Source organism: Trachurus japonicus, chromosome 21, assembly GCF_045865225.1.
Source record: "Trachurus japonicus isolate A0001 chromosome 21, Traja_1.0".
NCBI lineage: Eukaryota > Metazoa > Chordata > Actinopteri > Carangiformes > Carangidae > Trachurus > Trachurus japonicus.
The window spans coordinates 25630512-25645255 of NC_140927.1; the positions used below are offsets into that span (position 1 = coordinate 25630512).

Below are 14744 nucleotides of genomic sequence, written 5' to 3' on the forward strand. Positions count from 1 at the left end.
AAATACACAATCCAGCAACTCCAAAACGCTCTGGTGGACAAGTTGTGACCTGCACATTCACCAGGCTATGAGATAATTGTACAATTATGTAACATTACAACACATGAAGCAAATACTCTGAAATCACTCCACACAGCAGCCGTGTCTGGATCTGGCTGCATTTGCCTCGAAAACAACTCAGTCTTGTAATGTTACATGATTATTTCATAGCGTGGTGAATGTGCAGGTCACAACTTCTCCACCAGAGCGTTGTGGAGTTGTTGGATTGTGTATTTGATGCAGTATTGTAGTAGTATAGTATTGTAGTTTGATGAGGGACAGGGGACCTGGACCGTTCACCTCCATTGTGTTCACTGAGCAGCTCACATCTCTGCTCTGCGGAACAACGTGCACCGATATAATTAAAGGTACTGAACCTACTGTTATGACTATAGAGATTAAGGCAATAGGCGAATTTGCCAGAACTACTAAAATGTATCTCATAGGGCCTATGTGCTGTTATTTATCCCTTTGGTTATGGTGGGGGTGGGGGTGGTGGTCAGTCAAAATCTGTTTAGGCCCCCAAAAAGTCTTGGTGTGTCCGTGGGAGACAGAAAAGGGGCGGAGACTAAAGAGAGAGAGAGGGAACGAGAGACATACGGGCAGCGCGAGGATGAGAGGGCGGAGAGTAGAGGTAGAGAGAGAGAGAGAGAGAGAGAGAGAGAGAGAGCTCCAGTCGGTATGTAGCAGCGGCAGCGAGCGGAGCCTCTGACTGGGATTTACAAAGAGGGAAAAACGCGCCTTGGATAGAAAATACCTCCAGCGGGATTAAAACTAAAAGCAGCCGAGGATGAGACACAGACCGTCCGCTTGAAGGAGGATCAGAAACACGTCGTTTTTCCGCTTATTTATCACCGTTTTTTACGAAAATGGCGAACGACTCTCCGGCCAAAAGTCTGGTGGATATAGACCTGGCATCCCTGCGGGTGAGTGTGTGTGTGTGTGTGCGTGCGCGCGTTTGTGTGTCACATCTGTGTTTCTGTGCTGCAATTTATCCGTTCACATGGAGAAATAAAAACATATTAATGTAGTAAAAAGTGTTTTTGTTGACACTGCCCTGCGGTGGCTTCTCTTTGTCTAATATCCGCTGGCATGGGAGGCCAGCAAACCGGGCGCAGCCGGCTCCTACATCGAACTAACCCGATTGTAATTACTAAAGGGAATGAATCAATCACGGTTTTCTGTTATATTTGTTTCTTATGCGCGCACTTGTGTGTGTTTTTCTTTTTCTTTTCTTTTTTTAATTTAAAAAATACAGGATCCTGCTGGGATATTCGAGTTGGTGGAAGTAGTCGGAAATGGCACCTATGGACAAGTCTACAAGGTTGGTCTGAGCCTCCATCTGTCTGTGTGTATGTGTGTGTAGCCTATGTGTGTGTGTGTGTGTTAAAGCCTCAACCGAGAGAACAAACAGGCGGAAACTGGAGCACAAACATGCATTTATGTATTTTCCCCCCTTCCCCTCTCACGGTCTCAGGAACACGTTTATTTCTAAGCCGTCCCCTCCCCTGCTTCACTTGGGACCGGTGCGGTCTGGACTGGATTATCTCTCAGATAGCAGCGCTCCGGCCTCTCGCTGCTTCTCCATCCATTCATTATCTGTCTTTTCTTTTTTTTTCTTTTTTTTCCACCGATGCTAACATCATCCCATCCCTAGCTACACCTATTCTGGTCCCAAGGAGGTCCCACCTCCCTCCATCCACCCCCCTCCTCTCCTCTGCTCCTTCCTCCCTCCTCCCCTCCCTCCTTCCTCCTCCTCATCCTCTCATCCACACCCCAGTAAAAATATTCCTCGCATACTGTACGCGTTTGCCTCTTGCACTGATCGGTCCAACCCCATCCGTGCATGACAGCCTCTTTTACCACGCTGACCGACTTGTGCGCCATTGGGTGGGCGGTGTTTCATTGCGCATTTGTGCACACCATTGCCCAGCAGGCCTTATGCTGGAGTGGCTCTGTGCTGCATTTACGGGGAGGGGGATAGGCCCGTTCATCCCATCATTAATATATATATTTATATATAGCCTACACACACACTCATAGGCGCACAGTGGAAAAGGCATCTTGATGGAGACCTGGTGCTTCTGCCTCCCATCACAGATGATAAGCAGCAGCAAGCAGCGACATCATCCTCCTGCTGTTGCCTGGTAGAAAGGAGAGCAAGAGGAAAAGAGGAGGACCAGACCGCAGCTGCTGCTGGCTCCCTCCGGGCTCCTACCCAGCTCTGTTACTTTGAAATCAGTCATAAGCAGGGCGAAGTGTGTGTCTTGTTGTTGTATGTGGCTGACCGAGATCATGACTCTTGTGTTTGTGTTTTCACTTTACCAAACCTTCGTGCATGTCTGAGCTCTGGCGTCGCTGCAGGGAAAAGAAATAAGAGAGAAAGAGAGAGAAAGGAGGAGGTTTGTTTGGAATTATGTCATCGTGATGTCACGTGAGACAGTAGGTGGGAAGTGACCTCATCGTTAGGACCTGCATGTCTTTCACACCGGCGGATGCAGACGGGGCTTTTTTTTTTTACGTACCATAAACTGTGAGTGGAAGCTGTGTCCAACTGTGATTGTCTCTCATTTGCTTGTGGCTGGAAAATAGACCCACAAGCTCTGTGTTGTGTGTTGTGTGTTGTGTTGTGTTGTGTTGTGTTGCAGCAGTGGGGGGGGTCTGCCAACTCCAAACCCCCTTGAAACACAGCCAAGTGAAACTCAGCAAACACAGAACACCTTGACTTGCAGTTTATGGTGCAAGGGTAAATAAACATGATCACCGCTGTAGCCTTGGTAGCACTGATGGAGCTGGTCCAGTGAGGGAATAAGTATTCAATCATGGTTTGATTATGGATTTTCAATGGATATGTACGAGCTTTTTTTTTTGTAAAAATGTGTTTAGCACACGGATGCTGATTATGCTGTTATCCATGCATACTGCTCCATATACTGCAACTTCTATATAGTGATGGTGAAACCGAGCCAGAGGTCATTCTGTCACTTTGTGGTGAGAATATACATCAGCTCTGTTCCCACTGCTGCAGCTCCCTGAGCGCCAAATAAAGGTTTTAAAGAGATACGATTATCCTCTTTAAAGTTATATTATGCACAGATTTATAGTCAACTCCACCTACGAGCAGCCTAGCAGTGTGCTATCTTGTGTTTATGGTTGATTTTTAAGTGTCATGCATCCAAGTCTGATGTGGACCCTCGCAGACTATATCCAGAAAGTATATTTTGAGCACGACGTACAGTAAAATTGATCCCGTTCTGCAGTTTACAGGCTGTAGCTCACAGTAAACATGACCTAAAGTAACGAACGCACCGTATGCTGTCTTCCAGGAAATCATCAACTATATATGAGGAGCCATTTTAAGGCCTTTTAAAGTGGAGTCTGAGAAAGCAGAGCCGTAGGGGGATCTTACTCACCTGAGCTGCTGTTGCTGCTGCTGCAAAAATTAGGTCATTTGATGTTGACACTGAATCATCACTGTTTGGACGTCACTCGGCTCTAAACTTGTACACACACAGTAACTCTTTCTGTCACATGATGATCAGAGTTACCAAAAAAAACCAAAAAAACATCAGGTCTTCGAGGTGGAAACAAGTCAACACCTGAACCTTTTCCACATGCACAATACATAATAGTGTTGTGGTGTTAGTGTCTGGAGGCGGACAGGGGGAGAACAGTCAATGTGTGAAGCTTCGGTGTCTCTTGGCCTCTGAGGTTTACACAAGTGACCAGCAGCAGCGCTGAGCGACTCCACGGCCGAGACGAGTGTCACTTTGAATCAGATATTCTAGTGATGGACGTTGAGGCTCGACCCCGAGGCGAACCTCCACCTCCATCTCCATCTCCGCTCGGCTGTTACCTCACACACCGTGTACTGAGTCGTGTCTCTTTTATAATTAAGCACAGTGATGTTTGGTCGTGTTCTACAGGAAAACAATACAACTAAAAACACATCTTGAATTGATTAGAGGTTTTTTTTTTCCTCTTTTGTTTACTTTATTTGTGTTTTTTTAATGTTATTTTGGGGCTGGGGGGAGGATGACTGTGGCTGTAAACGTTTCATTAAAGCACGGGGGGACAAGTGGTTGTGGAAACGCTCAGATGCACTGGAACATAAATTAACCTTGACATTTTGAGTTTAGTTCCTCAGGATTCAGTGAATCATAACCACGTGTGCCATGCGAGTGTGAGGAGTAGGGATGAACTCTTTTTTTTCTTTTCTGCCCCCTTTTCTTCCTCTGCCTTGTCTGCGATGCCTACCAAACATCTGACTCAAAAATGTGTGTGTGTGTGTGTGTTTGGGTCCTCACATGTGCACTTGATCAACACCTCAGTGATTGGTCGGAGCTGCAGAGTGCGACTGACTGGGGCTTGTTGCAGCTGTGCGCACTGACAACAGCTGTTGGAAAATAAAATAGAGGGGAGGTTTGGGGATAGAGAGACATAGAGGGGGGAAAAAAGAGAGGAACCACAAAAGAGAGAAAGACTCAGCCTTTAATCACCACAGTGTTTTGGTGTAGATGCTTAGAAAGGACGCAGAGGAACTTGAATGCATCACACACACATTATTCTGGGAAGTACATTTAAACATTTCCAGTGTCAAAAACCTCAATCCTAAAGATCAATCATGTTTTCAGTTTGAAAAGAGTAACAAATATTAGTAAAACATGCAGCTGTAGACGGTTGGAATTTATTTTAATTCATATTAATTTGTATTATTTTGCATAAAAACAAATCAGGGCAGGTAATTGAGGAATTTAATCAAGAAGAAAACATCAGCAGTCAGTGTGACGGAAAGAAAAGGAACATGAACATGAACAAGAACATGATCATGAATGCAAAAAACAAAAACAAATACTCAAACAAACAAGCAACAAATTGAACCTTAACTTCATTAACAGCAGCCAAGAGTAAAGAGGTCAGAGGTCGCCGTGTTTCTGTTTCCATTAATCAGCAGGAGGTGAAGGGGGAAAATTAAATGAGAGGAAAAGGAATTTTTAAAACTCTGGGGTAAGACCACACTCAGCATGTGGGGCTGGGAATCCCCCCTCTCTGAGGAAATGGTTTAACCCATTTATGACTTTTTGCTGCTGAGCTTCTCTCCTGCAAAACCACAGCTGTAACAGTTTCAGCCTCGAACGTTTACAAAACGTCTGACAAGAGCAAACAAATCAAACAGTGATTTTTCTTTTCTTTTCTTTTTTTTCTGTTTCATCCATCAAACGGAGGAAAGATGAAACTTTTTTTTTTTTTTTTTTGATGCCTCGCGTGTTGTGGGTGTCGGCAGAGTGCGGGTGGTGGGTGGCTGGTTCGTGAGGAAGCAGTGAAACGGCGGAAGTCATCAGGGCAGTCAGGAGAAGTTGGTGGCTTTGTTGTGATTGCCAGATTAGAAAACCACAGCCCTGTTCCTGCTGCCATGTCATGTGTCTGCAAATGACAAGTTTACAGACTTAAGTTTCTACTGACGGTGCAGTACGGTGTATAAACGGTGGAGTGAAAACATGGGATAAACTGTGTGAATGAAATTATGAATGCCTTTATTTCCATGCCCAAGAACACAGAGTATAAGTTTAAACTCTTTTGGGATATGATCAGTGTTGGGCACGTTACTTTAAAATCGTAGTTAGTTATAGTTACTTGTTACTTTAACTGAGTTACGACATGATAAAAGTAGCCAATTACCAGGCGTTACTTTTTCCTAAAATGCTCAAATATGTCAAATTACTTGGACTCATCCCCCTAACCTCCCGTTTATCTGGAACTAACCAACTCACTCAGTATTCCTCCGCACACTCAGGCTCTGCAACGTGCTGTATCACTCCGCCTCTTCCATATACGTCGCTGATCCAAACAGCTGATAGGCGGAGTGATACAGCGCGTTGCAGGAAGGAGGAATACTGAGTGAGTTGGTTAGTTCCAGATAAACAGCTTTTTTCCGACCAGTTGATGGACTGAAAAAAAATTTGGTGAAAGCCGTTAAATAATGGCGAGTAACAGCACATTTTTATTGTCAGTAACGGTAACAGCGTTAAAAGGGGGGAAATAGTAACTTTTTTGATTACTCGGAGTTGTTACTGAAAAAGTAGTGCTGTTAGTAACGCCGTTTATTTATATCGCCGTTATTCCCATCACTGGATATGAGCTAATGATTATTTCCATTAGCACTTAATCTGGTTGTGATTATTTATAGTTGCATTATGATAAAAACATATCCACCACACTTCTCCATAATCCAAGGCTTCAGCTTCTTATTGTTGCTTTAAAGGGATAGCACCCTCAAAGTGCAGGAAAAACGCAGTTTTTATTTGGACCTAACCAACTGCTGATCGGCGGGCGCTAACCCTGGGCGGAGGGATACGTGAGTTGGTTAGGTCCAAATAAAAACAGTGTTTTTCCTGCACTTTGAGGGGCTGGAAAAAATTATATTATAGCGAACAATGGAACTGTGTATTTTTTTTTCAGGTAAAACCTCTTTTAGGCCGTGAAAATAGGCCGTTTCTTTGGGTCTGTTCACAACACTGTATGTTGTAAATCTCTGGGCAGGGCTATTATGGGCTGGCGTTGCTAACAGGAGGAGTGCAGAGAGTCTTCTACTGCAATTAAAGTACTTAGGGGCTATTTGTAGATCATACAACCCAACTTAAAAAAAAATGCTACTATCCCTTTAACTAAACAACAGCCCCAAATCCCCCAAAATCTTCAATTTACAGAGATTATAAAACAGAGAGAAACCAAATCCTCACAGTATAATCAGTCAAAAATGACTCAAATTATAAACAATGTTCATAATTTCATTCAATTTCCACCCATCAACACTTACTCTCATCAACAAACAGTTTGCTTACATGAGCTAAATTTGTAATCTCGTACTATTCTGACGCTAGTGTGAGAATATGCAAAACCAAAGATAAGTTTGAAAGCACTGGACCTTTGCACGGAAATCATCATGTCTGAATTATCTCCTGCATGAGCACTACACTTATCCTCTTATACCAGTGGTGGGATGTTGAGTGTCCCACTCTGATGCACTGTGTCCTAATCTTATTTTAGGATTTCTCTGAAGCCGTCCTGTCCTGTGTAGATATAGACGAAGGCTGCATAATGTCCATGTTGTCCTCCCATTAACCACCACTGTGAATCCTGCTGCTCTAAAACATATGGTTGTTTAGTTTTTTGTGTTGAGGAAGCGGGTGAAGAGAAGGAAGAGTAGGTGTGATGTGATAGCGACATTAGATTAGATTACCTGCCGCGCTGCAGCGTTTTTTCTTTTCTTTTTTCTTTTCTGTATCAACCGCAGCCAGGCGACATTTATGTGCAAGTGTGAATTTGCATTACTGAGAAATCTGGTAACGAATAAACAGATAAAGAACAGCAATTCAAAGCAGTTTCATTTCCTCTGCTTCTTTTCATCCTGACTGTATCATGGAGAGGATGCTCTTTCTCTACCGCTGACAACGTGAAGCTGGGTGTGGCTCTCTCCACCACCAGCAGCCTGTCATCAGCCGAGCAGAGCACCATCACTTTGCGCGTCCCCCAGGAAATGCGCCGCAGCACTTCACTGAACGCAGATCTGTCAGATGCATCCACGTCTAAGTGCACAAGAGAGGAGGTTTCTAACTCGCTTTATATCCTTCTGTATATTATTATTATAATATTATTATTATTTGGAAAGTTTATAGACAAATTTAGCAAAGTAAGAGTGAAAAATCTCATGACAAAGTCTATTCAGCAGTGCAAACCCCAAATTATAATAATATAAACTACAAAAAATGAGCAAAACCTTAATTTTTAGAAGCAGAAATTAATGAATTATTGGCAATTTTGATGGATAAATGGCTGAATCGATCAACTGTGCAGTTGTAGAGCCCAGTATAACACCCTATTGAAATGTGTATTGTTTCTGCTAATTCCAGTTCTATAGGGAGCTATTTATAGGCCCCTCCTCCCGACTCTGTAAAGTGAAGGAACTACAAAGCTGTCAGAGGGAATAGACTCATGCAAAGCTGGCTCACCGACCTTCCGGCTATTCAAACTGGAATGTTAGTCGTGTCTGCTGTGACCTTTCACGGCACAGGAAGTGAAGCGCGGCCACGACCAACAACAAGAGCAGCAGCAGCAGCAGCAGCAGCAGTAGCAGTAAAGTAAAGTAAAGTAAAGTAAAGTAAAGTAAAGTAAAGTAAAGTAGGCTGCGTCTCCACTGGGAACTTTTTCTCTACAGTCCAAAAAACTCTGGCAGTTATCTAATGTGACCTTTCCAAACAGAAGAAGTGGAAGCTCTGCCACTGATAGCGGCAACAGGAACTTGACTTTGTCACAGTTTCTGAGGGCGATGTTGTGTTGTGTTATGTGGTGTTGTGTTCCCATGCTGCCCCGCTCCCCCTCTGGCTGCACATTATCACTGTTTTCAATGCTGATGAACAAATACTGAATGTTTCAGTGTGAGGGTTTCACCAACACCAGAACCAGAGGTGAATTTCTTAAAGCTGCATTAATTTCCATCTCCGAGGGTGACAAACATTTTAGATTCAATCAGTGCTGAGCTTTAAAGTCGTTTCTTTTCTTCTTCTTTTTTAAAGATCCCATATTGTATAAAATTTATTGTATAAAACTATTTTGAAAATGGATCAGGTTTAGGTTCTATATTGATCCTGTGAAAGTTTCAAAGCCTTAATCCACAGAAAATATGCACACATCTGTTTTCAGAAACTGAGCCTTACAATGAGCCATCAGGACTTCTTGTAACGTTATGATGTCACAACACCGCCCCCATCCAACACTTGCAGGATTTGATTTCTCTGAGTGTTTCTACCTGAAATCTGCTATATGTTTAGTAGGTCAGCCAATGAGAAGAAAGGCTCAGAGACTCCTCTCTTCTGATTGGCTCACACCGACCTGTTGTTACTAGAGCTCCAGAGAGAAACCTGACAGAGGAGATGTTTGTATTAAAAACTTTACATTTTTGGTTCCTAAAACGCAACTTGAATAACTTGTGGTCACAGGATTAATTGCCCAATTAAATTCACAAATGTAGCTTATCTTAATTACATTACTAGGTAATTATTAAGCCTGTTCATTCATCTAACTGAGCTGAGCAAGTTTCAGTTTTAGCAAAAACTATATCTGCTGACACGTGAAGTGAAAGAGCAGCCAGTACGCCTCCATAATTATCTGCAGCAGAGATTGTAATGCTTTAAATGTTATATTGCACACAAGCACAAGTGATAGAGTAATTATAGAAGTTATAATGATTTTTTTTTACTTGCACACATTTGAAATTCTTCGTACCATTGTTAATGAGCCTGTTAGCAGTGACCAGCTCTGCCTGCTAGCTACGGTTCAGCTAAAAATAAGTCACAGCCTCAGACAGAATCTGGGTCATGTTCTTTGATGCTCACTTTGTGGACTGATGCAGCGACTGTGCTGCTGCTGCTGCTGCTGCTGCTGCTGCTGGTGGTGATCCTCTGTGGATACATTCATACATCAGCAGCTAGATCTGTGCTTTGTTTCATATCTGTTGGCTTCCTGACATATTTCTGTCACAGATGTTATTTGTTGGCAGTTATTTGCTCCCATTTTCACACATCTGGCATGAGATCAAGAGAAACGCCTGTAGCCCGGGTGGAGCCCGAGCATCTGAGCCTCTGGCAGCGTTTGTTGCTCACTCACGGCTTTCTCTCTTGATTTCCAACAATTCATAATTATAATAACAATGCTGATGTCTGATCATCATTATTTTTGATGCTTCTGTCTGTCCATCACACTCCTTTCTTCAAACTTGGCACCAATATTCACTCAGACTTGAGGATGAACTGATTCTAGTTTGGGGGTCAAAGGTCTAAAAGTAACTCAATTGTTCATATGTTGATCTTGACACAATTTAACATAAACGTTGGATAAAATGATGAGATTTTATATTCAAATTATCAAAAGTCAACTTCACTTCATTCTCTGAGGACTCCCACGTCTCATCTTACTCATCACCTCATCACTGTCGCCGCCTGGTTTGACACAAACAAGCTCATATCACACCACCTGCAAAATCTGCATTTATGCTTTACTAGTCAGTGCGAGGGCAGAGAGAGGACACTGCTTTGACTTTTGTGGACACAAGAAGAGCTCTCTTTCTCTCTCTCTCTCTCTCTCTCTCTCTCTCTGTGTTTCTTTTTTCGGGCCCAGCCCTGAAACCTGGTGAGTGATGGAAATAAAAAAAATCCTCTCCAGCCATTCAGAGCCCATCCTCGATGAGGAATGCAAAGGGGTCAGGAAGCTTCCATGAGAGGAGACTGAGGCCAGAGGTCTGGGGATCAAGCAGAGGAGGAAAAGAGGGATGGATTGAATAAAAAAAAAGAAGGAGGAGGTGGAAAAGAGCAGCAAGAGGAAGGTTGTGGCTCCCGAGCATCCCTCCTCCTCCTCCTCCTCCTCCTCCTCCTCCTCGACCCCGTGGTCACGTGTCCTCTCTGGGATGAGGAGGAGTTTGAGTCTGAGGAGGTTTGATGTGAAGCAGTAATCCCTCAGCATGAGACAGCACACGCTGCGATGAGGAGGGAGTGATCAGGATAAAGGACAAGACATATTAAAAATCATGCACAAGCTGCTCTTTAGACGACAAGCACACATGCTTGAATATAATTAGTTTTATGATAATACTTCATCTTAAATTATATATAACACCATAATAAAAAGTCTAACTGTTGCTATGACATCATACTGTACGCACTAAATAAATGTCATATTTAGTAGGAAATATATCGTTGAAACTATGCAAATACTAACAGTTAATTGACGAAGACAGGAAGTAGTTGACGGCTATTTTAATAATAGATTCTCGAAGGCACTGAAGCCAAAATATTTTTTTAGCTTTTTAAATGTAAGAATTAGCTGCTTTTACTCCATTTGTGTCGCTGTAAATTGAACATCTGTGGATTATGAGCTGTTGGACGGACAAAAGATTAATTTGAAGCCTCGTTTTTTTAGTTTTTATATCATCATTAGAAAGTAGAAGTTGATGAAATGAAGATCTTTATTTTAGACATAACTATCCAGTAGGATTTTGGAAAGGACTCACACCCTGGAGTGTGTGGAGCATGTATTGATCTGAAACCGTATAAGATGTACTGGTGATGTAGCTGATACCTCGGAGCTGAACATAACACGTCTCTGTAAAAACTCTCCATAATTAACTAATTAAATTGTTTTGGTTTTGCGTTTGCTGGCTCCTGTACAGGTGGTTATATAACTCTGGTGTGTTGATGTGGTGGTGGCGGTGCAGCGACGGACAGACAGTGCAAACAGATGGTTTGTTGTTGTAGCGCTGAGGCAGTGATGCTGAAGAGACCGGGGTGTGTGTGTGTGTGTGTATGTGAGAACGGCTGAATCTCGGTTGTGTAAGGTGTCGCCGACACATTTTGTCCAAAGTACTAAGAAACAAAAGAGGAAAAATGTTCAAATATTCATAATTCACACTGTTGATTTGTAGAAATTGTGTTAGTTTTGTGCTCCAAATCGTCCACCGATGAATCAGACGACGACATTTTAGATCAATTGGACCAATCGTCCTCAGCAGCCGGCGGTATAGGCTCCAGTCTGCATATTAAAATATTAATATTAACTTTTAATAGCTAAAAACTAAACCCTTTATCCTCCCCACATGAGTGATGTTGGTCTTTAAATCACAGGTGAATATCGCTCCACTCATCTCTGCTTCCTCTTTTTCCTTCCTCTTCCTCCTCTGTTATATCCTGTCACCCACTCTTCTCCAACAAAAACCTATTATTGATTATTTTTTGGATGAAATTTGACTCATGTGTGTCTCAGGTTTACTCACAGGGCCTGAACTGTGCCAGGCTTTTTAGGTTTGCTTCATAAAAGAAAAAAACATCCAGCTCCTTCTCATGGTGCGGCCTCTCTTGGCAACACAACTGTGAGCTTCAGTGTTTCTCATTGTCCGACTTTTTACAGATAAGGGTGTCGGCTAAATGCCTGAAATGTAATTTGGGAGCGGAGCACTGGTGGAGTTGTTCCTCAGTGTGAAGGGGGCCGTTGTGCGACTAGGACGGAAAGCGATTAGTAGTTTATTCGGTTGATTACGTCTCTTATTACGGACAGACATCCCTTTGTGTTGGCTCTTCGCTCCTCTGCTGCAGCACAGACACAATTCAGGTTTCTCAAAAATCCATCCAGCTCGTTAGCTGTTAGCCGCCTCTCATACGAGCTCTCTGAGAGTTTACAGGATCTGTAATCTGTCTGATATCCCCTCCACACTTTTTGTTTTTGTTGTTTCAGCTTGCTTAATATTTCCCGTGTGTTAGATCGATCACGCTGTTACTACACTGTAACTGCTGACGAGCCACAACCCACCAGAGCATGTGACCAGAACTGAAGTCCAGATGGAGAAGCAGCAGGAAAACTTTCAGGAAAATGGATCAAACTGCAGAATAAGAACCAACAGATCCATGTTAAAGATGTTACAGAGCTGATCCCACACAACACGGAACGACTTTGAGGTTAAAGGACCAGTGTGAAGGATTTTCCTTGATCCTTTGGCAGAATCACAGAACACAAAATCACCTGAGACTAATAAATGCTATAGGTTAGCTAGCTTCATATCTATCTAAGGCAGCAGGTCCTCTTATGCATAGCCTGTCATGTTTCTACGGTAGCCCAGAGCGGACAAACTAAGAACAGACAGGGTTTTTTTGTTGCCTGCAGGCCTCTAGTAGTTCAAGGATGAAGGATATTTAATAAACTAGTCCTTTAATATTGGTATTATCTAGAAAATTACTTAAATAGCTCCTCTTTAGCTTAACGTTAAAAACATAAGTACACAACAAGAAGCTCCTCAAGATGTGTCTCATTGCTTGTCATGTGGGGGACACATGCACTTTAAACCAGACGGTAATCAGTAAATCCAGTCTTCGGTTAATGCTGCACACACACACACACACACACACACACACACCACAGTAATAAAGCAGGAACTATAGGAATTTGAGGAGCGAGGACACGTATACAGTCTGTACAGGCCGACTGCAGCTGCTGCATTGAGCAGATATCTCCATACGGAGCTGAGAATGTGTTGGCTGCAAAAGTGCTGAGTCTGGGATTTAGTATTTCTGTAGTGATTTATAACAGTTATCTCACGCTCACAATAGACTATATGTGTAGTGAGACGACTGGAAATTAATTTCTCTTAAAAGAAACACTGACATCACCACCAGCGATTCCCCTCAGTTATTATTTTCACAACATTTATCTTTAAGTTAGTTTTTTTCCCACCATTCTTGGATTTGAGTCTCGTGAACACACACACACATATTTCCAAGGTCAGTGTTTTGTGGATGGGTCAGGCCTCCTTCCTCCCCTCTCTCTCTTCCCCTTGTTTCTCCTCAGGACTCCACCCGTATTGATTTTCCGCAGCACTAGAGAGCGTTTGGTACAACAGCCCCTTCATTCTGTTATCTGTGACCTGCTCCTGCCTGATAAAAACCCACTGAATGCTTCTCTGTTAGGAACCAAAATGGCCGCCACCTGGGCGCCCTCATGCTTTTCCAGTTGGGAACAGGAAGGAGGGGAAGAAGCTTTAGATGCTCATGTGTTCACATGTTTGTGTGTGTGTGTGTGTGTGCATTTGCTTGTGTGAAAACACAGTCAAACACGGGAGGTTGTTTCAAAACAAGCTGCTTCGTTATGTTGTCGTGACCTCAGGCCGCGTGTTGTCAGGTTATCAGTTGGTATCGGTTGATATCTCAGAAACGCTGAGAGGGAAAGTCTTTAAATTTGGCGCCGACATCCACTTGGACTTGAGGATGAACTGATTTCAGTTTCATGATCAAAGGTCAAAGGTTAATGTCACTGTGACCTCACAACTGTCCTAGTCCTTGTCATCTTTTTGGCCTCTGCTATACATCTATAAGCTGATCATATTTTTAATGCAGAGTTAGGTTACTAACCAAAAAAGCACCAAAATTGCTCTTACTTAATCTTACTAAGGGATACTTCACCCAAAATCAATAATTCACTAATTTTCTACTCGCTGTCATACCAAGGAAGGGTATTAGTAGCTCCCAGTGGCTCTGTTTGCTTTGTGAGATTTGCTGCGAGATGTTCTTCCGTGTTTACATCAAACATCCAATGGTTTACAACGACGAACAAACATCTTGAAGCAACTTTTTCATGTGGCGGCTTCAGGACACTTGGGTCAGTACGGACGAGCAGTATGAAGGTATCTGGATGTTTCATAGTGTGTGTTTTGGATGATTCAAAAGTGAACTCTATCCGCCGCCATTATATGAAAATCCAGCTGGAACTCCAAAGGCGTTTTGATGACTCCTTAAGTTCCCCAAACCCTTCCTTGGCATGACGGTGAGTAGACAATTGGTGAATTATCGATTTTGGGTGAAGTATCCCTTTAATAATATGCATTCCTAAAGTGCCCCCTTTGGAAAAAAAATGTGTTTTTAGTCATTTGCCTCTCTAGTTCCTAAAAGGATGTGATGATGATGAACAGGTGTTAACAGGTTATAGATGGAGATCTTGTTTTGAAATGATTTATTCTCCAGGGTTCAGACAGATCTGTAGCTTTGGACCGGGGCCACCGAGTCTGAGTCTGAGTCTGGTTCGTGTGAGTGAATAAGAAGTGGACTAACTGGCCCCCGCCGGATAAAGGCACAGTTCCTCCTGTTGGCTTATTATAGCCCCTCCCCCTGGAT

General features: G+C 42.9%; 1 protein-coding gene across 23 annotated transcripts in view; it reads left to right on the forward strand.

The window, feature by feature from the left end:
- Nucleotides 1–611: 611 nt before the first annotated feature.
- The window catches only part of LOC146965358 (mitogen-activated protein kinase kinase kinase kinase 4-like), a 107545-nt gene continuing 93412 nt past the window's right edge, over nucleotides 612–14744 (forward strand). For 18 of the 23 annotated variants that reach the window (XM_085764582.1, XM_085764583.1, XM_085764584.1 and 15 more), the window contains exons 1-2: nucleotides 647–965; nucleotides 1298–1363. In XM_085764582.1, the coding sequence (XP_085620708.1) occupies nucleotides 909–965; nucleotides 1298–1363 (123 nt within the window). In that variant the 5' untranslated portion in view covers nucleotides 647–908. Of the gene's footprint in view, nucleotides 966–1297; nucleotides 1364–14744 lie in introns of all 23 variants that reach the window. The other 5 variants (XM_085764585.1, XM_085764587.1, XM_085764589.1 and 2 more) reach the window with 2 other exon arrangements.